The sequence below is a fragment of the Papaver somniferum genome, chromosome 9, assembly GCF_003573695.1.
Source record: "Papaver somniferum cultivar HN1 chromosome 9, ASM357369v1, whole genome shotgun sequence".
Classification (NCBI taxonomy): domain Eukaryota; kingdom Viridiplantae; phylum Streptophyta; class Magnoliopsida; order Ranunculales; family Papaveraceae; genus Papaver; species Papaver somniferum.
Window position 1 is genome coordinate 138,490,389 of NC_039366.1, and position 16,985 is coordinate 138,507,373.

Here is a 16,985-nt window from a genome sequence, read left to right on the forward strand (position 1 = left end):
CTCGAACTGTTCTAAAGAGTGGAGTAATATCACAGTTGTGGAGGTGTCTTCTTCTCTTAAGGAAAACAAACCTAAATCCTAGTCCAAAACTTCTGACCTGAACACTGGTTGCATTGTGCCAGCAATTACAATTACCATAACAAATTCAGCACCACTACAAGCTGTAAACACTCATTCTCCTGCAATAGTTAACCTCGTGGCTTATTCAACAACAAAGGACATAATTGTTGTTCATGAAGTAGTAGCAAAAAGTAAAGCAAAGAGGGTAAGAAGTACAAAGAGTATTATATGAAATAGTTGATGCAGGTGCAAGAAGTAGTCAGAAAGTATGTTTCTTCATTGATAGTTTAATCACATAAAGAAACCTTGCATAGGTTCTTGATATAACAATTCATGTTGGTCCTTTAGACAGTTGAATACATGTAACTGATCTTCCCTTAATACTACTCGCATACATGACACACATACTACTACTCACACGAGTCACACCAACAACTATTGTCGGTTCGTAACATGCAGTCCCTTTCCAAGTACGACTTGTCCTCAAGACTTTAATTCAGAACAACGCTCCATAAGATCATCATACAACTTGCAAGTAGCACCATCAACAAACTTCCCTTCCCACTGAATAAGAAGTTTAGTGACAGCTTTATTAGTTTGCTAGTAAAGTGCTTCGGTAGCTTATCCCACTTATAAAGTGCAGAATCAACAACATTGATGACCCGGTCGTTTACATCATTGTCATTTTCCATTTTCCTCTTCCATAATCGAAAAGCATAAAGAAGCAATCAGCAAGTAAGAAATGGGAACTCAAATCAGGTTGATTCCTCTTACTTGCTGATTGCTTCTTTGTGCTTTTCGATGAAATAACAAGACTGTCACTAAACTTTTTATTCAGTCGGAAGGGAAGTTTGTTGATGGTGCTACTTGCGAGTTGTATGATGATCTTATAGAGTGTTATTCTGAATTAAAGTCTTGAGGACAAGTCGTACTTGGAAAGGGACTGCAATACTACGAACCTACAATCGCTGTACGTGTGAGTAGTAGTATGTGTGTTATGTGTATGAGTAGTATTGTGAGAAGATCAATTAGTAGATCGGTTACATATATTCAACTGTCTAAAGGACCAACATGAATCGTTATATCAAGAACCTATGAAGAAACATTATGTTTTCTATTTAAATTGGTAGTTTAATTTAGATTAAAGTTGATAGATTTGCGCTCGAGCTTAAGAAAGCAGAGTGAGAAAACACTCTGACTGAAACATAAAAAAATATTAATCAATTTTTATCAAAGTTCATACCAATTTTTGTTAAAGTTCATAAGATGGTAAGAAAACTGAATGATAAGGAAGTCGACACAAAATAAATCAGTGTTTTAATTTGCGGTCCATTCTGATAACCAAGAGTTGTAGTGCAACTTATGATCAAAAGTAGTACATGTAAAAGAAAGTCTTTTCGACCATACCTGTTCTGACAGAATTTGCATTGTCCACAAAAATAGCACGTCCGTCTAGTACCTGCAAAACCCAGAAAGAGCTAATCGATACGATTTTATAGACTAAACTAATCTCTTTACATAAGAGAACAATGTACAATTCACCCACCTTCCCATTCATTTCTGATATGGCATTCTTAGCTTCCTCCAAAGATGCAAATGTAACAAACCCGAAACCTTTAGATCTATCTGAAACTCTATCCATTACTATTTTAGCTGTTGGCGCAATGCGGAAGTGTGATGGGATTTATGGAAATTATTTGAGAAATGGGTATAGGAAAAGAGGTTGGTTAATTGAAAATTATTGGTTTAAGAAAAGTGAGGCTTTGATTAATTTTTGAAATGGAAAATGTTTACAAGGAAATTTAGTGTAGCTCTTTGGCTCACTACGTTTACAAAAGGCTCTTTGGCTCTTACTAACTCTAGCTCTCACTCTACTCACTTCTTCACTCACTTGAGTTTTTGATTGTTGTTGGATGATCAAAATGAACCCATTGATTGCCTATTTATAGGATCAATGGAACACTCTAGAAATAAAACATTCTAGAGAACACTTGATCAATCTAAGATTAGTCTAGAGATTGAATATTCTAGACCATGACCAAGGGACCTAGAGACATGGAATATTCTAGAGTCTACAATTGAATTTCTAACTAAAAAAGAGAAGAGTCTAGATATCTCTAGACTGGGCCCAATCAATGGAGATAAGCCCATGGGTGTTTTAGCTAATCTAGACCATCACAAATTATCTAATATCTTTAACACCCCCTCTTAATTTGTGATGTTAAGCTTTTCTCTAAAATGGTTGAACTTATCCGCCGTGACTGCTTTTGTGAATATGTCCGCATTTTGTTCTTGTGTTGGACAAAATTGGAGCTCAATTTCCTTGTTTTCTACCATCCCTCTGATGAAGTGGTGTCGTAGCTCTATATGCTTCGTTCGTCCGTGGAAGACTGGATTTTTTGTCATAGCAATTGTAGACATATTTTCACAGTAGATAGTCGTCGGCTGATTTTGCCTTTGTTGTATGTCGGCCATTAATCTTCTCAACCATACTGCTTCACATGCTGCACTTGTTGATGCTATGTACTCTGCTTCGGCTGACGATAGTGCCACCGTACTTTGTTTTTTGGAACTCCAAGAGATAACTTTTGTTCCCATACAGAAAACATAGCCTGATGTGCTCTTTCGGTCTTCAATAGAACCTGCCCAATCGCTATCTGTGAAGCTGGTAGGTTTCTAAAAGGTCCTACAAATTATAACCGCAAGTGCACGGTGTCGAAAGTGGCAAATGTGCAAGTACGGGTCGATCCACAGAGATCGGGTGTGTTTCGGAAATGTGTTTTAGCTAATTGGGTTCCTGAATTTGCTTTGGGCTTAGAAGCCCTTTGGAAGTGTTGGGCTTAATGTACTATTGGGTTTGTTCTCAATAAAAGGAACTGAGCTTGGGCTCAGTTGGTCTTTGAAAAGCAAATTGGGCTTGGCTATTTGAACTAGGCCTTTGGTCTTAACTATGGAATGGGCCTTAGTGAATTTGGGCTTTGGTCTTTAACAAATGGGCTTTGGTTAAGCCCACAGATGACTGAATTGGGCTTCAGTTTGAAGTGTGACTTGGGCTTTTGGAAGTGAGCTTTGGAGAGCAAAGCAATCAGCAGCAATGCAACAGAACAGCACAGGGGCAGCAGCAGCAAGGGAGGCAAACAATGCACAGCAGCAGTGCAATGCAGTGAAAGAAAAGTGCTGCACAGCAATAGAATGCAGCAAAGGAGCTGCAGCAGACAACAGCAACAGCAGTAGGGAAGGCAGCAGCAGCTGCAGCTGCACAAGCAGTGCACAGCAGCACAAGAGACAGAAGAAGAAGTGGCAGCAACAGCAGCACTGCAAGTCTGCACAGCATCTGCACAAGCAGTGCAAGTAGCAGCAGCAGTCTGCAAGGCACTGGAAGGAAGGAAAACAGAACAGTGGGAAAAGCAATGGAAAAATGATAAAACAAACCAAGATAACAGCAAGCAAAGATGACAATGAAGTGAAAGATAATGCAATAAAGAAGATGGCTAACAAAATAAACAAAAGGAAACACAAACAGGGCAACACATGGCAACAGAAAACAACACAAGATGAACCAAGGCCTAAGCCAAGGGCAGGGGTGATAAAGAAACTGACAAGAAGCAATACTAAGGCAAGAATACAGGCATTCCTATAGAATGGGTTGAAAACTAGCTTGCTATAAGCACTAGCTTCTCCCAATGCACAATCAACACTGCAACCTAAGCATACAAGGAGAATGGCAAGAACATCAGCTTGCTATGAGCACTGATTTCTTGCCATTGCACAATCAGCACATTGCTTCACAGATACCTAGCCTAGCATTCCTTCAAATGACAGTAAAACAAACATGACAGGAACATTGATACTAACAGTGAGCAACAACACAAGTTAACAGGACTAACTGACTAACAATGAACAAAACTATAAATAACAGGAGACAAGCATAACAGGAATACAACATGAACATGAAACTGAACTACAAAGATTTAAAACATGGAACAATGAACAAGAACAACACAACTGTGAACTGAAATTAAGCAGTGACTGAAAATTGAAAATTGAACTAAAGTTAACAGTTAACAGGACATGAGAGTCCTGGATGTGGGATAATCCCAACATAGTCTCTCACACACACCCATAGTACATATTTATAGTTCTCAGACACAATTTGGGTTCTACCAAAAAAATTCCCAAATTAAAAACAGTACAATTAGGGTTTGGTTTTACCTAATTCACCTAATTCAATCATACCCATCTCCCTACTCTAGCTTCCCTATGCTCTCCCTAACAGAAATTAGGGTTTTACAATTTTTCCCCCAAATCAGTCAAAATTAGGGTTAGATATTTTACCTAATTTGATGTGATAACTCCCAATTCTTCTCGACCCATGCTTCCATTTGTACTCCTCTACCTCTCCACGCCTCCAATTGCTCTCCTAACTCACCTAACTTACCAATTTTTCACACGTTAGGGTTTTGAGAAAAACGTGTATAAAAATGGGAAATTAGGTGGCTAGATAGGTTGTAATGATGGTAGTGGAGATGGGTTATGGCTCTTGGATGATTTGAGAGGAGATGGTGGTGGTTGAGGTGGTGGTTGAGCGGGGCAGGGTAAGGTGGCGGACATGGCAGGAGCAGAGCTCGACTGCTCGAAGGAGGAAGATGAGACTTGGGTAAGGTCTGTTTGGTTTGATGGGTATAGGGTTAGGTTGTTTGAGTGTGAGGCGGGCTCATCATATTTTGATGTCTTGCGATGCTTAGCCGTGGGGTGTGGAGATGGTACGTGGATCGGACGGTGATGCGGAGGCAAGCGGGTATCGACCGTCGGATGAATGGATACAACGAAACGGACGGTACTTGATGGAGTTAGGTACTGTAGTGTAAGGCGGAGATATCAAACGTTGATGAACAGAAAGGGAGCGACCGTTGGATTCAACTACCATCTAATCTGAAGGCTTGGAATTTCAGCGCTGTGGTGCTCGGCAGAGACATCAGATTTTGATGCTCTATGAAGGAGCGACCGTCGGATGCTTCTGAGAAATGATCTGATGGCTGAGAACGGAGGCGCTTTTGTGTGTCGAAAATGAGGTTGTGCGCACCATTCTTCGCGGCTTCCTTGCGTAATTTCTCCCGGCGTTTCACTACTTTTCTGCTCTTTTCGCTCCGCGACTCATCCGAACTTTATTTACTACCTAAAAATGCAAAATTAATTAATAAAAATATTTATTCTTGAAAACAATGAAAATACAGAATATGGGATAAAATGTAGAATTAATGCACAAGAGATGAGTTAAATGCCAACAAAAAGGGATAGATATATACAATATTTGGCACTCATCAAATACCCCCAAACCTGAATTTTACTTGTCCTCAAGTAAAACAAAACTAAGGAAATCCTAACTATACCACTGTCGCTGGTCTCTCGAATGCATTTAGCGTATGCACTAAGCCTTTTAAACCACTAAGTGTCCCTAGTGGACGAGTGAAGTCTCGTGAAGGTTTACCAGAGGTGTGCCTACAAAACCTAAGGACAAAATATAAGCTCAGATTCCATCAAACGTGACATGTGCAAAACAGTTAAGCTCACAGCAAAATGGAGATGTCAATCTAGCTATCGAAGGCACAATCCTAGCACTGATAACAAATAAAGACATGTGATAAGAGTGTAAAGTGTATCTACACATGTGTAAAGAAAGATCTGAAGTCATGACTACTAATCACCAAGAGATAGTTTCTCAGGCTAAGAACTGAGGTCGAAATCTAGCTAGCTGTCCGGACTTTACGAGAATTGTGAATGAGTTGGAGGTATTTCACAATTACTCGCGTTGTACATCAATGGTACACCCTCCTTGCTTACAACACAAAAACAAAAGATGACTTTACATGACTCTTATTTACATTGACAATTCTCTTTTATTTTTGGAACAAGAGATGATGGAATTGATAAATACTTGATTTTTTTTTTTTGTTTTTGTAATTTTTTTTTTTCTTTTTTTCTGAATATATACATCGTTTTTTTTTTTTTTTTTTTTTTTTTTTTTTTTTTTTTTTTTTTTTTTTTTTTTTTGAACAACACTTTTGATACATAACAAAAGAAACAAAAGATTACATGACACTTTGCAAGAGGTAGCCCTTTTTGATGCACCCAGTTAAATTCGATGGTTGTCTTTCTTAATGTAACCTCCACCTTCTATCCCAACCAACCAAAGAACAAGCTAGTCAAGTTTCGTTCAGTATTCTAAAGTGATTGGCAATCGTAACTTCCTATCCAACACCTTGAAGATCGAGGCCATACATGTATTGGTAGATCGTGCGCGTGCAAATTTCTTATCACTATGTGAATTGTGCTAGAATCAGGGTGCCTAAATATCTAGACTAAGACTCCTAATAAAAATACATATTTGCACAAGAGTCAACATTTCAAGGTAAATGAGCTCCATTTTTATGATTTTTTTTCAATTTTTTTAATTTTTTTTAGAATTTTGATTTTTCAATTTTTTTTTTTGGAATTTTTCAATTTTTTTCAAAAAGAAGGAGTTTGTTTTCAATTATGGCAAATTATCATGGTATCTACTCTATACCCCCAAACCTAAACTAAACATTGTCCTCAATGTTTCAAAATATGGAAAGAATTAAAATGCAACATATGGAAAGGGACATGCTGAGTAGAGTAAAAGGAGAGAGAATACCCGATTTCGGCGAAAGCAGAATTAAAACTCCGTTATTCAAGGCAAAAATCCAACATATTTTAGCCGAGATCAAATTGGATTAGCAAAATATATACAAAAGGAACAAAAGGTTTTTTTTTTTTTTTTTTTTTTTAAATAAAATAAAATTTGGTTTTTGTATGGGAGCAAGCCCACTGTGCAAGCCTCTAATGAAATGGATGGAAGGCTGCGGCCCACGAAACACTAAGTTTTAATTTTGAAAGTTTAATTTGGCCCAGTTGGTTAAGGCCCGACGTTTGTTTTAAAACTTTGGTTTCGAGGTCCACTTTCGAGTGGAATACAAGTCCAATTGATGCTTACAAGCTCAGCTGGGTTTAAACCCAGAGTTCAAAATACAAGTCCAATGAAAGAATTTAAACAAGCCCACAAAAAATAAATACAAGCCCACAAATAAATTATTACAAACCCAAAATAGAAAAATAAAAAGCCCAAAAAAATTGGGTTAATTATTACAAGCCCACAATTAAAGAAATTTGGAAGCCCACAGGTTGGGTTCTCTCAATGAATGGGTTTAGGCTTACCTTTTTAGCACAGCCCAGCTGCTCTGATATTGTTGCAAAAACCCAGTTGGGTTTTGGTTCTTTTCCTTGGTGGCGTCCCAGCAGAGGAAAAACAGGTTCAGAATCAGCAGGTCCAACAGCAAATGAAATGAAGCAGATGCAGATGCAAATGCTATGAAATGAAATACAAAATAGCTAAGAAAAACACAGATAAAACACAGCACCAATCCCCGGCAACGGCGCCAAAAACTTGGTAGGCCTTGAAGAGGTGTAAAAAATGATCCCCGGCAACGGCGCCAAAAACTTGGTAGTCCCCGGCAACGGCGCCAAAAACTTGGTAGGTTTCTAAAAGGTCCTACAAATTATAACCGCAAGTGCACGGTGTCGAAAGTGGCAAATGTGCAAGTACGGGTCGATCCACAGAGATCGGGTGTGTTTCGGAAATGTGTTTTAGCTAATTGGGTTCCTGAATTTGCTTTGGGCTTAGAAGCCCTTTGGAAGTGTTGGGCTTAATGTACTATTGGGTTTGTTCTCAATAAAAGGAACTGAGCTTGGGCTCAGTTGGTCTTTGAAAAGCAAATTGGGCTTGGCTATTTGAACTAGGCCTTTGGTCTTAACTATGGAATGGGCCTTAGTGAATTTGGGCTTTGGTCTTTAACAAATGGGCTTTGGTTAAGCCCACAGATGACTGAATTGGGCTTCAGTTTGAAGTGTGACTTGGGCTTTTGGAAGTGAGCTTTGGAGAGCAAAGCAATCAGCAGCAATGCAACAGAACAGCACAGGGGCAGCAGCAGCAAGGGAGGCAAACAATGCACAGCAGCAGTGCAATGCAGTGAAAGAAAAGTGCTGCACAGCAATAGAATGCAGCAAAGGAGCTGCAGCAGACAACAGCAACAGCAGTAGGGAAGGCAGCAGCAGCTGCAGCTGCACAAGCAGTGCACAGCAGCACAAGAGACAGAAGAAGAAGTGGCAGCAACAGCAGCACTGCAAGTCTGCACAGCATCTGCACAAGCAGTGCAAGTAGCAGCAGCAGTCTGCAAGGCACTGGAAGGAAGGAAAACAGAACAGTGGGAAAAGCAATGGAAAAATGATAAAACAAACCAAGATAACAGCAAGCAAAGATGACAATGAAGTGAAAGATAATGCAATAAAGAAGATGGCTAACAAAATAAACAAAAGGAAACACAAACAGGGCAACACATGGCAAAAGCAAAAACAAAAATGAACCAAGGCCTAAGCCAAGGGCAGGGGTGATAAAGAAACTGACAAGAAGCAATACTAAGGCAAGAATACAGGCATTCCTATAGAATGGGTTGAAAACTAGCTTGCTATAAGCACTAGCTTCTCCCAATGCACAATCAACACTGCAACCTAAGCATACAAGGAGAATGGCAAGAACATCAGCTTGCTATGAGCACTGATTTCTTGCCATTGCACAATCAGCACATTGCTTCACAGATACCTAGCCTAGCATTCCTTCAAATGACAGTAAAACAAACATGACAGGAACATTGATACTAACAGTGAGCAACAACACAAGTTAACAGGACTAACTGACTAACAATGAACAAAACTATAAATAACAGGAGACAAGCATAACAGGAATACAACATGAACATGAAACTGAACTACAAAGATTTAAAACATGGAACAATGAACAAGAACAACACAACTGTGAACTGAAATTAAGCAGTGACTGAAAATTGAAAATTGAACTAAAGTTAACAGTTAACAGGACATGAGAGTCCTGGATGTGGGCTAATCCCAACATAGTCTCTCACACACACCCATAGTACATATTTATAGTTCTCAGACACAATTTGGGTTCTACCAAAAAATTCCCAAATTAAAAACAGTACAATTAGGGTTTGGTTTTACCTAATTCACCTAATTCAATCATACCCATCTCCCTACTCTAGCTTCCCTATGCTCTCCCTAACAGAAATTAGGGTTTTACAATTTTTCCCCCAAATCAGTCAAAATTAGGGTTAGATATTTTACCTAATTTGATGTGATAACTCCCAATTCTTCTCGACCCATGCTTCCATTTGTACTCCTCTACCTCTCCACGCCTCCAATTGCTCTCCTAACTCACCTAACTTACCAATTTTTCACACGTTAGGGTTTTGAGAAAAACGTGTATAAAAATGGGAAATTAGGTGGCTAGATAGGTTGTAATGATGGTAGTGGAGATGGGTTATGGCTCTTGGATGATTTGAGAGGAGATGGTGGTGGTTGAGGTGGTGGTTGAGCGGGGCAGGGTAAGGTGGCGGACATGGCAGGAGCAGAGCTCGACTGCTCGAAGGAGGAAGATGAGACTTGGGTAAGGTCTGTTTGGTTTGATGGGTATAGGGTTAGGTTGTTTGAGTGTGAGGCGGGGCTCATATATTTTGATGTCTTGCGATGCTTAGCCGTGGGGTGTGGAGATGGTACGTGGATCGGACGGTGATGCGGAGGCAAGCGGGTATCGACCGTCGGATGAATGGATACAACGAAACGGACGGTACTTGATGGAGTTAGGTACTGTAGTGTAAGGCGGAGATATCAAACGTTGATGAACAGAAAGGGAGCGACCGTTGGATTCAACTACCATCTAATCTGAAGGCTTGGAATTTCAGCGCTGTGGTGCTCGGCAGAGACATCAGATTTTGATGCTCTATGAAGGAGCGACCGTCGGATGCTTCTGAGAAATGATCTGATGGCTGAGAACGGAGGCGCTTTTGTGTGTCGAAAATGAGGTTGTGCGCACCATTCTTCGCGGCTTCCTTGCGTAATTTCTCCCGGCGTTTCACTACTTTTCTGCTCTTTTCGCTCCGCGACTCATCCGAACTTTATTTACTACCTAAAAATGCAAAATTAATTAATAAAAATATTTATTCTTGAAAACAATGAAAATACAGAATATGGGATAAAATGTAGAATTAATGCACAAGAGATGAGTTAAATGCCAACAAAAAGGGATAGATATATACAATATTTGGCACTCATCAGAAGCCAATTAAATCATTATCTTTTTCTCTTGTATACTTGATGCCAAAATTCTTTGTTCCCTTGATATATCGAAGAATTCTTTTTGCGGCGGCGTAGTGTAACTTGCTTGGCTCGCTCATAAACCGAGAAACAATGCTGGTTGCATTGACGATGTCTGGCCTTGTATTTGTTAAGTAGATCAGTGAGCCGACTAGACTTCTGAATAAGGTTGGATCTACTTTTGGCGCTCCATCATTTTTTATCAACTTCTCATTAGTACCCATTGGAGTTGAAATTGGTTTGCAATCCATCATGTTGAACCTTTTCAGTAAGTCTTCCGCATATTTTTCTTGAGAAATGAATATTTCTTCTGGAGATTGTTTTACTTGAATCCCAAGAAAATATCGCATAAGTCCTAAGTCTGTCATCTCATATTCTTTCATCATCTCCTTCTTAAAATTTTCTGCCATCTCTTGTTTTGTGCTGGCGTAAATTAAATCATCAACGTAGAGACAGACAATTAGGAAATCCGTACCTTGTTTTTTAATGTAGAGGGATGGCTCACTTGGACTTTTCTGAAATCCATTATCTCGGAAATACTTGTCGATTTTGCTGTTCCATGCACGCGGTGCTTGCTTCAGGCCATATAGTGCTTTCCGTAGACGATAAACCATTTTTTCTTTTCCTTTTCGGACATATCCTTGTGGTTGTTCAACGTACACCTCTTCTTCAAGTTCTCCGTTCAGGAACGCTGACTTTACGTCCAATTGGTGGACTTTCATTTTGAGTTGAGCTGCCAAGGCTAACACCATTCGGATTGTTTCCATGCGAGCGACTGGGGCGAATGTCTCGTTGTAGTCGATTCCTGGTTGCTGGGAATATCCTTTTGCAACTAGCCTTGCCTTGTGCTTCTGAATCGAACCATCTTCGTTGTATTTTGTCTTGTAGACCCATTTCAGACCAATTATTTCTTTGTCAATTGGCTGATTAACAAGCTCCCATGTCTTATTTTTCTCGATTACTCGCATTTCTTCGTCCATGGCGTCTCTCCATTTTTCTTCTTTTGCCGCTTCCTCATATCTTTGAGGCTCTAGTGCTATAAATGCACAATTAGATATTTCATAAATATCTCTTAGGGAACGCACCTTTCTAGGTGGGGCACTTGCTTCCGATGAACTTGGACTTTGTTGTGTTGGACTAGGAGACCTCGGGCTTGCTGGTGGAGTACTTTCTTCCTGACGTGGCTGATCTGGCTCTTCTTCGATGACTAGTGGAGACTCGTGGTTATCTGGTTCATCATTCCAATCCCAAGCTTTGAATTCATCAAAGATAACGTCTCTTGATATTACCAGTTCATTTGTATCTGGCTTTAGAAGTCTATAGGCTTTAGACTCCTCGCTATATCCGATGAATATTAGCTTTTCTCCTTTTTCATCAAACTTTTCTCTGTGTTGAGATGGAATATGTGAATATGCAACGCAACCAAAAATTCTGAAAGAAGTTACCTCGGGCTTTTTCTTATGCCAAGCTTCATATGGAGTCTTGTTGAGAACTGCCTTTGTTGGAGAACGGTTAAGGATGTAAACCGCCGTGTTGACTGCTTCTGCCCAGTAGCTATTAGGTAGCTTCCTTGCTTTTAGCATACTCCGAGCCATTTCCACGATCGTACGATTTTTTCTTTCCGCGACGCCGTTTTGTTGTGGAGTGTATCGAACGGTTAGCTCCTTCTTAATTCCATTTTCTTTGCAGTAGTTGATAAACTCTTTTGAAGTAAATTCTCCACCACGGTCTGTACGGAAAATCTTCAATTGATGGCCACTTTGCTTCTCTGCCAGCGCCTTGAATTCTCGGAATTTAGTGAATGCCTCGGACTTTTGCTCGAGAATATACACCCACATCATCCTGGTATAATCATCCACGAATAAAAGAAAATATCTTCTGTTGTTGAGTGAGGTTGTTCTTGTCGGACCGCAAATATCGGCGTGCACCAATTCGAGGGGCTTTCTTGCTCTCCACGATTTGTTTGTAAATGGAAGTCTATGAAACTTCCCAAGAATACAGCCTTCACATATTTTATCTCCACCGATGATATTGGGAAGACCAATTACCATGTTATTTGATTTAAGAACCTTCAAGGATCTGTAGTTTAGATGCCCGTATCTCAAATGCCATAGCTTTCCTTCGTCAATATGGTTGGTACTCATTGCACAATTTTCAATTGATGACATAGATAGGGGAAAGACAAAATTTCCTGACATTTTTACTTTTGCCACCAATTGATTATTAATTTTATCATAAATTGTGCATTCTCCGTCTTCGAAATGTAGTGAGTACCCTTTTCTTATAAGTTGTCCAACACTTAATAAATTTTGAGCTAGGCCAGGAACATAAAGAACATCAGATATGTATCGAGTTTTACCTGACCTTGTACGTACGGATATGACTCCTCTTCCTTCAACATTCTGGAACTTTCCATCTCCAAGTTTGACTGGCGGAATCTCTTGTTCCTCCAATTTTACGAAATATTCTTTGTTTCCTGTCATATGGCTGCTGCGCTGTCGACGTACCATATACCTTGCGATTCTTGTTGCGAGGTGAGGCAGGAATAGAATACTTGATTCTGAGAATTGTTTTTCTCGGAATAGTTTGCTTCATTAAGCCAACAATCTTTCTCCATGTGATTTAATTTATCACACTTGGTGCACTTATACTTGCAATCTTCAGTTGCATGTCCAAACTTTTTGCAAACATTGCATCGGAGATTTGAGGAGTTATTTTTTCCGTACCTTTGATTGTTGTTTCTATAACCTCCTTTTCCTTTTCCACGCGCGGTAGAAATTTCTGGGTCCTTGATTTGACGTCGACCCTTTCTCGTACTGCGAGTTGGATGACGATCCCCCTCTGGAGCTTTCTTTTTTGGCTTCTGTATTTTTCTTCTCACTGAAATTTATTTTTGATTGAAATGCATGCTCCAATGGTTGCTCCGCGAACCTATTTATTCTTTTCTCGTGCGCCTCGAGTGAACCCATTAATTCATGTACCGAGAGAGTCGATAAATTTTTTGATTCTTCAATGGCAGCGACGATATGATCAAATTTGAATGGTAAGCTTCTTAATATCTTTTCTACCACTCTTTTATTTTCAATGGTATCTCCATAACTACTGATTTGATTTACTATGCCAGTAACTCTTGAGAAGAAATTCTGGATAGTTTCATTTTCTTTCATAAGTAAATTATCAAAATCTCGCCATAAATTTTGTAGTTTAATGGAGATTACCTTTTCTGATCCTTGGAATGCTACTTTGAGAATATTCCAGGCCTCCTGTGAAGTTTTCGCCGCCGAAATTCGAGGAAAAATAGCTTTGGTTACGCCCTGTTGTAGAAACAGTAATGCTTTAGCATCTTTCTTCTTATTTTCCTTATACTCCTTTTTCTCTGCGTCCGTCCATGACGACAGAGTTTCTGCCGACTCTGGTACTTTATAACCTTCTTCTATAAAATCCCACAGGTCTTGTGAAATGAATAGTGTCTTCATTTGTAGACTCCAATAATCGTAACTCTCACCATCAAAAATTGGAATTAGACTTTGGGCATAGTTGAAACCTTGAATATTTTGGTTAATTGCCATGAGTAGAGTTTTAGGATTACTGGGTTAGGTTTGCTCTGATACCAAATTTGTTGGCGCAATGCGGACGTGTGATGGGATTTATGGAAATTATTTGAGAAATGGGTATAGGAAAAGAGGTTGGTTAATTGAAAATTATTGGTTTAAGAAAAGTGAGGCTTTGATTAATTTTTGAAATGGAAAATGTTTACAAGGAAATTTAGTGTAGCTCTTTGGCTCACTACGTTTACAAAAGGCTCTTTGGCTCTTACTAACTCTAGCTCTCACTCTACTCACTTCTTCACTCACTTGAGTTTTTGATTGTTGTTGGATGATCAAAATGAACCCATTGATTGCCTATTTATAGGATCAATGGAACACTCTAGAAATAAAACATTCTAGAGAACACTTGATCAATCTAAGATTAGTCTAGAGATTGAATATTCTAGACCATGACCAAGGGACCTAGAGACATGGAATATTCTAGAATCTACAATTGAATTTCTAACTAAAAAAGAGAAGAGTCTAGATATCTCTAGACTGGGCCCAATCAATGGAGATAAGCCCATGAGTGTTTTAGCTAATCTAGACCATCACAAATTATCTAATATCTTTAACATTAGCTGTCAAAAGACAAACATGTCAGGACTGAAGAATAGCAAATTAGCTGAACGGAAGAGAGATAAACACATTAGTGGGAATAGGGGAAAATCACCTTCAACTACTTGGCCATATTTTGAAAAGGCTTCTGATAAGGCCTCTTTGGTTGTATGGAATGATAACCCTACAATTTATCCATACAGAGAAGAAACGGACAAAACTTTTAACTAAGCAAAAAGGGTGGGAAAAAAATGATAAAAGAACAGATGAAAAATCCATGGAAATATGGAGGAATGAGTGAATTCGCACAGTTTTGTATGATTTCTGCCCGAATTTGTTGTTAGGGTAACTTCGAGCTCTGTGCAAAGTTAAGTGTGGAGGTCTTTTAGCCCAATTATCAAAGTAGGCACTGGAACTTCACTTAACTTGGTCAGTCATTTAACTAGTTATCTCACAAAACCAATTTCAAACTTACTTCTGCCTAAGTAGTTCCTGTACACTTCCTCATGAGTAAGACAGTAGCCTTATGTTCTCTACAGCTAAACTACTCGTTCACAAACCAATTTTGAATATAGACCAAGTAAAGATCTTCCATGTACCCTCTATTACTAATTGTTATAAAAACTCTAGCTCTGCCATGATTAGTTCCTGAAACCTACCCTTGATGTGATTGTTGGTCTATTCATCGCGATTACCCTGAGCCTGACTGCTAAGAGCTCATCGCCTGTAGCATAACATTTTCAATTTTGATGGTCATTCTTCCTAGTCTTACCCTTTTTGCTTCCTAATCTCAATTACCTAGGTATGAATAGCATTGAATTTGAATCTCTTCCTGAAAATATACATATCTACATCTCCCTAGCATTTGGATTCTAGAACCCTTAACCCTGGAGGTACACTAGGAGAACAAAAATCAATGTGATGTTGCACAAAGGAAGAAACTTTCTTTGAGAAGTAATAAGTGATTAGAGACGAACAGATTAGAAAGGAGAATTTTTTACCTTTGATGAAAAGCTTAGAAGCGATTCCTCTGGAATAGGTGAGCTGACATGAGAGAAGGCGTTGAAAACAAGGGTTTGACGGTGCATGTTGTCGAATGATACGCAAAACTCCTCTGAAAGGCGCCATTAATTATAGAGCTTCCTACTACAAGCTAGTGTATTAGCCCAGGTCACCTGGTCGTCACTGCTCGAATGAGAAAAGAAAAGAAAATGAAGCTGGACAGGTACCAAGTCAAGTCTTTGTCTGACATCTCGTTTTGGTCTTGGTTTGACTTGTCTACACCACCTGGTTCGAGATATGTGATATAATCATATTACAATAAGCTCTTGTATAAATTTCCACTTATTTTCCTGCTTCAAGTTGGGTATACATTATTCGCTTAGACTTTGATTTTAGTTAACTTCTCAAAGTTGTTTGTCTGACCATGTCAATGAATGTAAGATCCCATCATCATCTAATCTATCCAAAATCTTCCAGTTTGTTTCAGTCTACTTCTGATTCATCAACACCCAACTAAGTTATTGAGTACAACACCCAACTATTTCATCAGCTTCCATCACATAGGTCCTTCTAAAGTTCAACACCTTTAAATTTCATTTTTTGAAACTAAATCTGTCTCTTTGGATCTCTATAGCTATTTTGTATATATGGGGGGTCGATGTCTTTGTTGTTCTTGTTTGCTCACCACAGTGATCTTCATCGGAGGATTTGTATGTCTAATCGTATTTTTAGGTGTCCTCCCATACAAAAACATGAAGTTCCATGTCATTGATGCTTCATTAACAAAATTCTACTTAACCAATGATGACATACTTCATTACAATCTGGCACTAAACATCTCCTTGAGGAACAGTAACAAGAAGACGAGTATATCTTACTATTATATTGGCTCTACAACTTATTGTTACGGTAAGGATTTGGCTTTGGTTTCTTTGACGCCTTTCCGACAAGGCAGTAAGAACACAACAGTCCTTAATCCTGTATTTCAGGGGAAAGCCTCGTTAAAACTACGGGGTCCTGATCTTAGAGATTTCAACAATGATCAGAGGGATGGAAGTTATAGCATTCATGTAGAACTCTACCTGACATCCAAGTTGACGTACGCTGGTGGTGGAAGGGGCAGCAACGTCGGTATCATCGCTAAATGCGGATTATTGAGACTTCCGCTGTTGGGTTCTTCGTCTAATAACCAAACAGTAACTGGTGGAGTATTTAACACTAATAAGAGGTGCAAGGTATCCACCGTGAACTTGGACTCATCCGATTGAGTTTTGAGATCTCTACCTTTCAGTTTTTTCTTCCTGAATTAATGTATCCCAAACAAATAAATGAAGGTTGAAAATGGCTCTGTACATAAAAGTTCATGAATTATTTTCATCTTTTAGATTTATTATAGACAGGTTAATTTATTACTCTCATTACCACCTCTAGGATTGATTCAAAAGGCAGTATTTACATGTAGAAACCATTGGACTCTCTCAAAGTCTCTCAAAATCCCTTGTTGGAATATTTCCCAAGTGACTCCCACTGTTGTAC

General features: G+C 39.1%; 1 protein-coding gene across 1 annotated transcript; it reads left to right on the plus strand.

The window, feature by feature from the left end:
* The first annotated feature begins 16,201 nt into the window (after window positions 1-16,201).
* LOC113312625 (NDR1/HIN1-like protein 10) lies at window positions 16,202-16,717 on the plus strand. The gene has a single exon (XM_026561363.1). The coding sequence runs from the start codon at window positions 16,202-16,204 to the stop codon at window positions 16,715-16,717; it is 516 nt and encodes a 171-aa protein (XP_026417148.1).
* Window positions 16,718-16,985: the final 268 nt, after the last annotated feature.

Bases quoted from the DNA above. Each gene is read 5' to 3' on its own strand.
- LOC113312625 (XM_026561363.1), top strand. From the start codon at position 16,202: ATGAAGTTCCATGTCATTGATGCTTCATTAACAAAATTCTACTTAACC.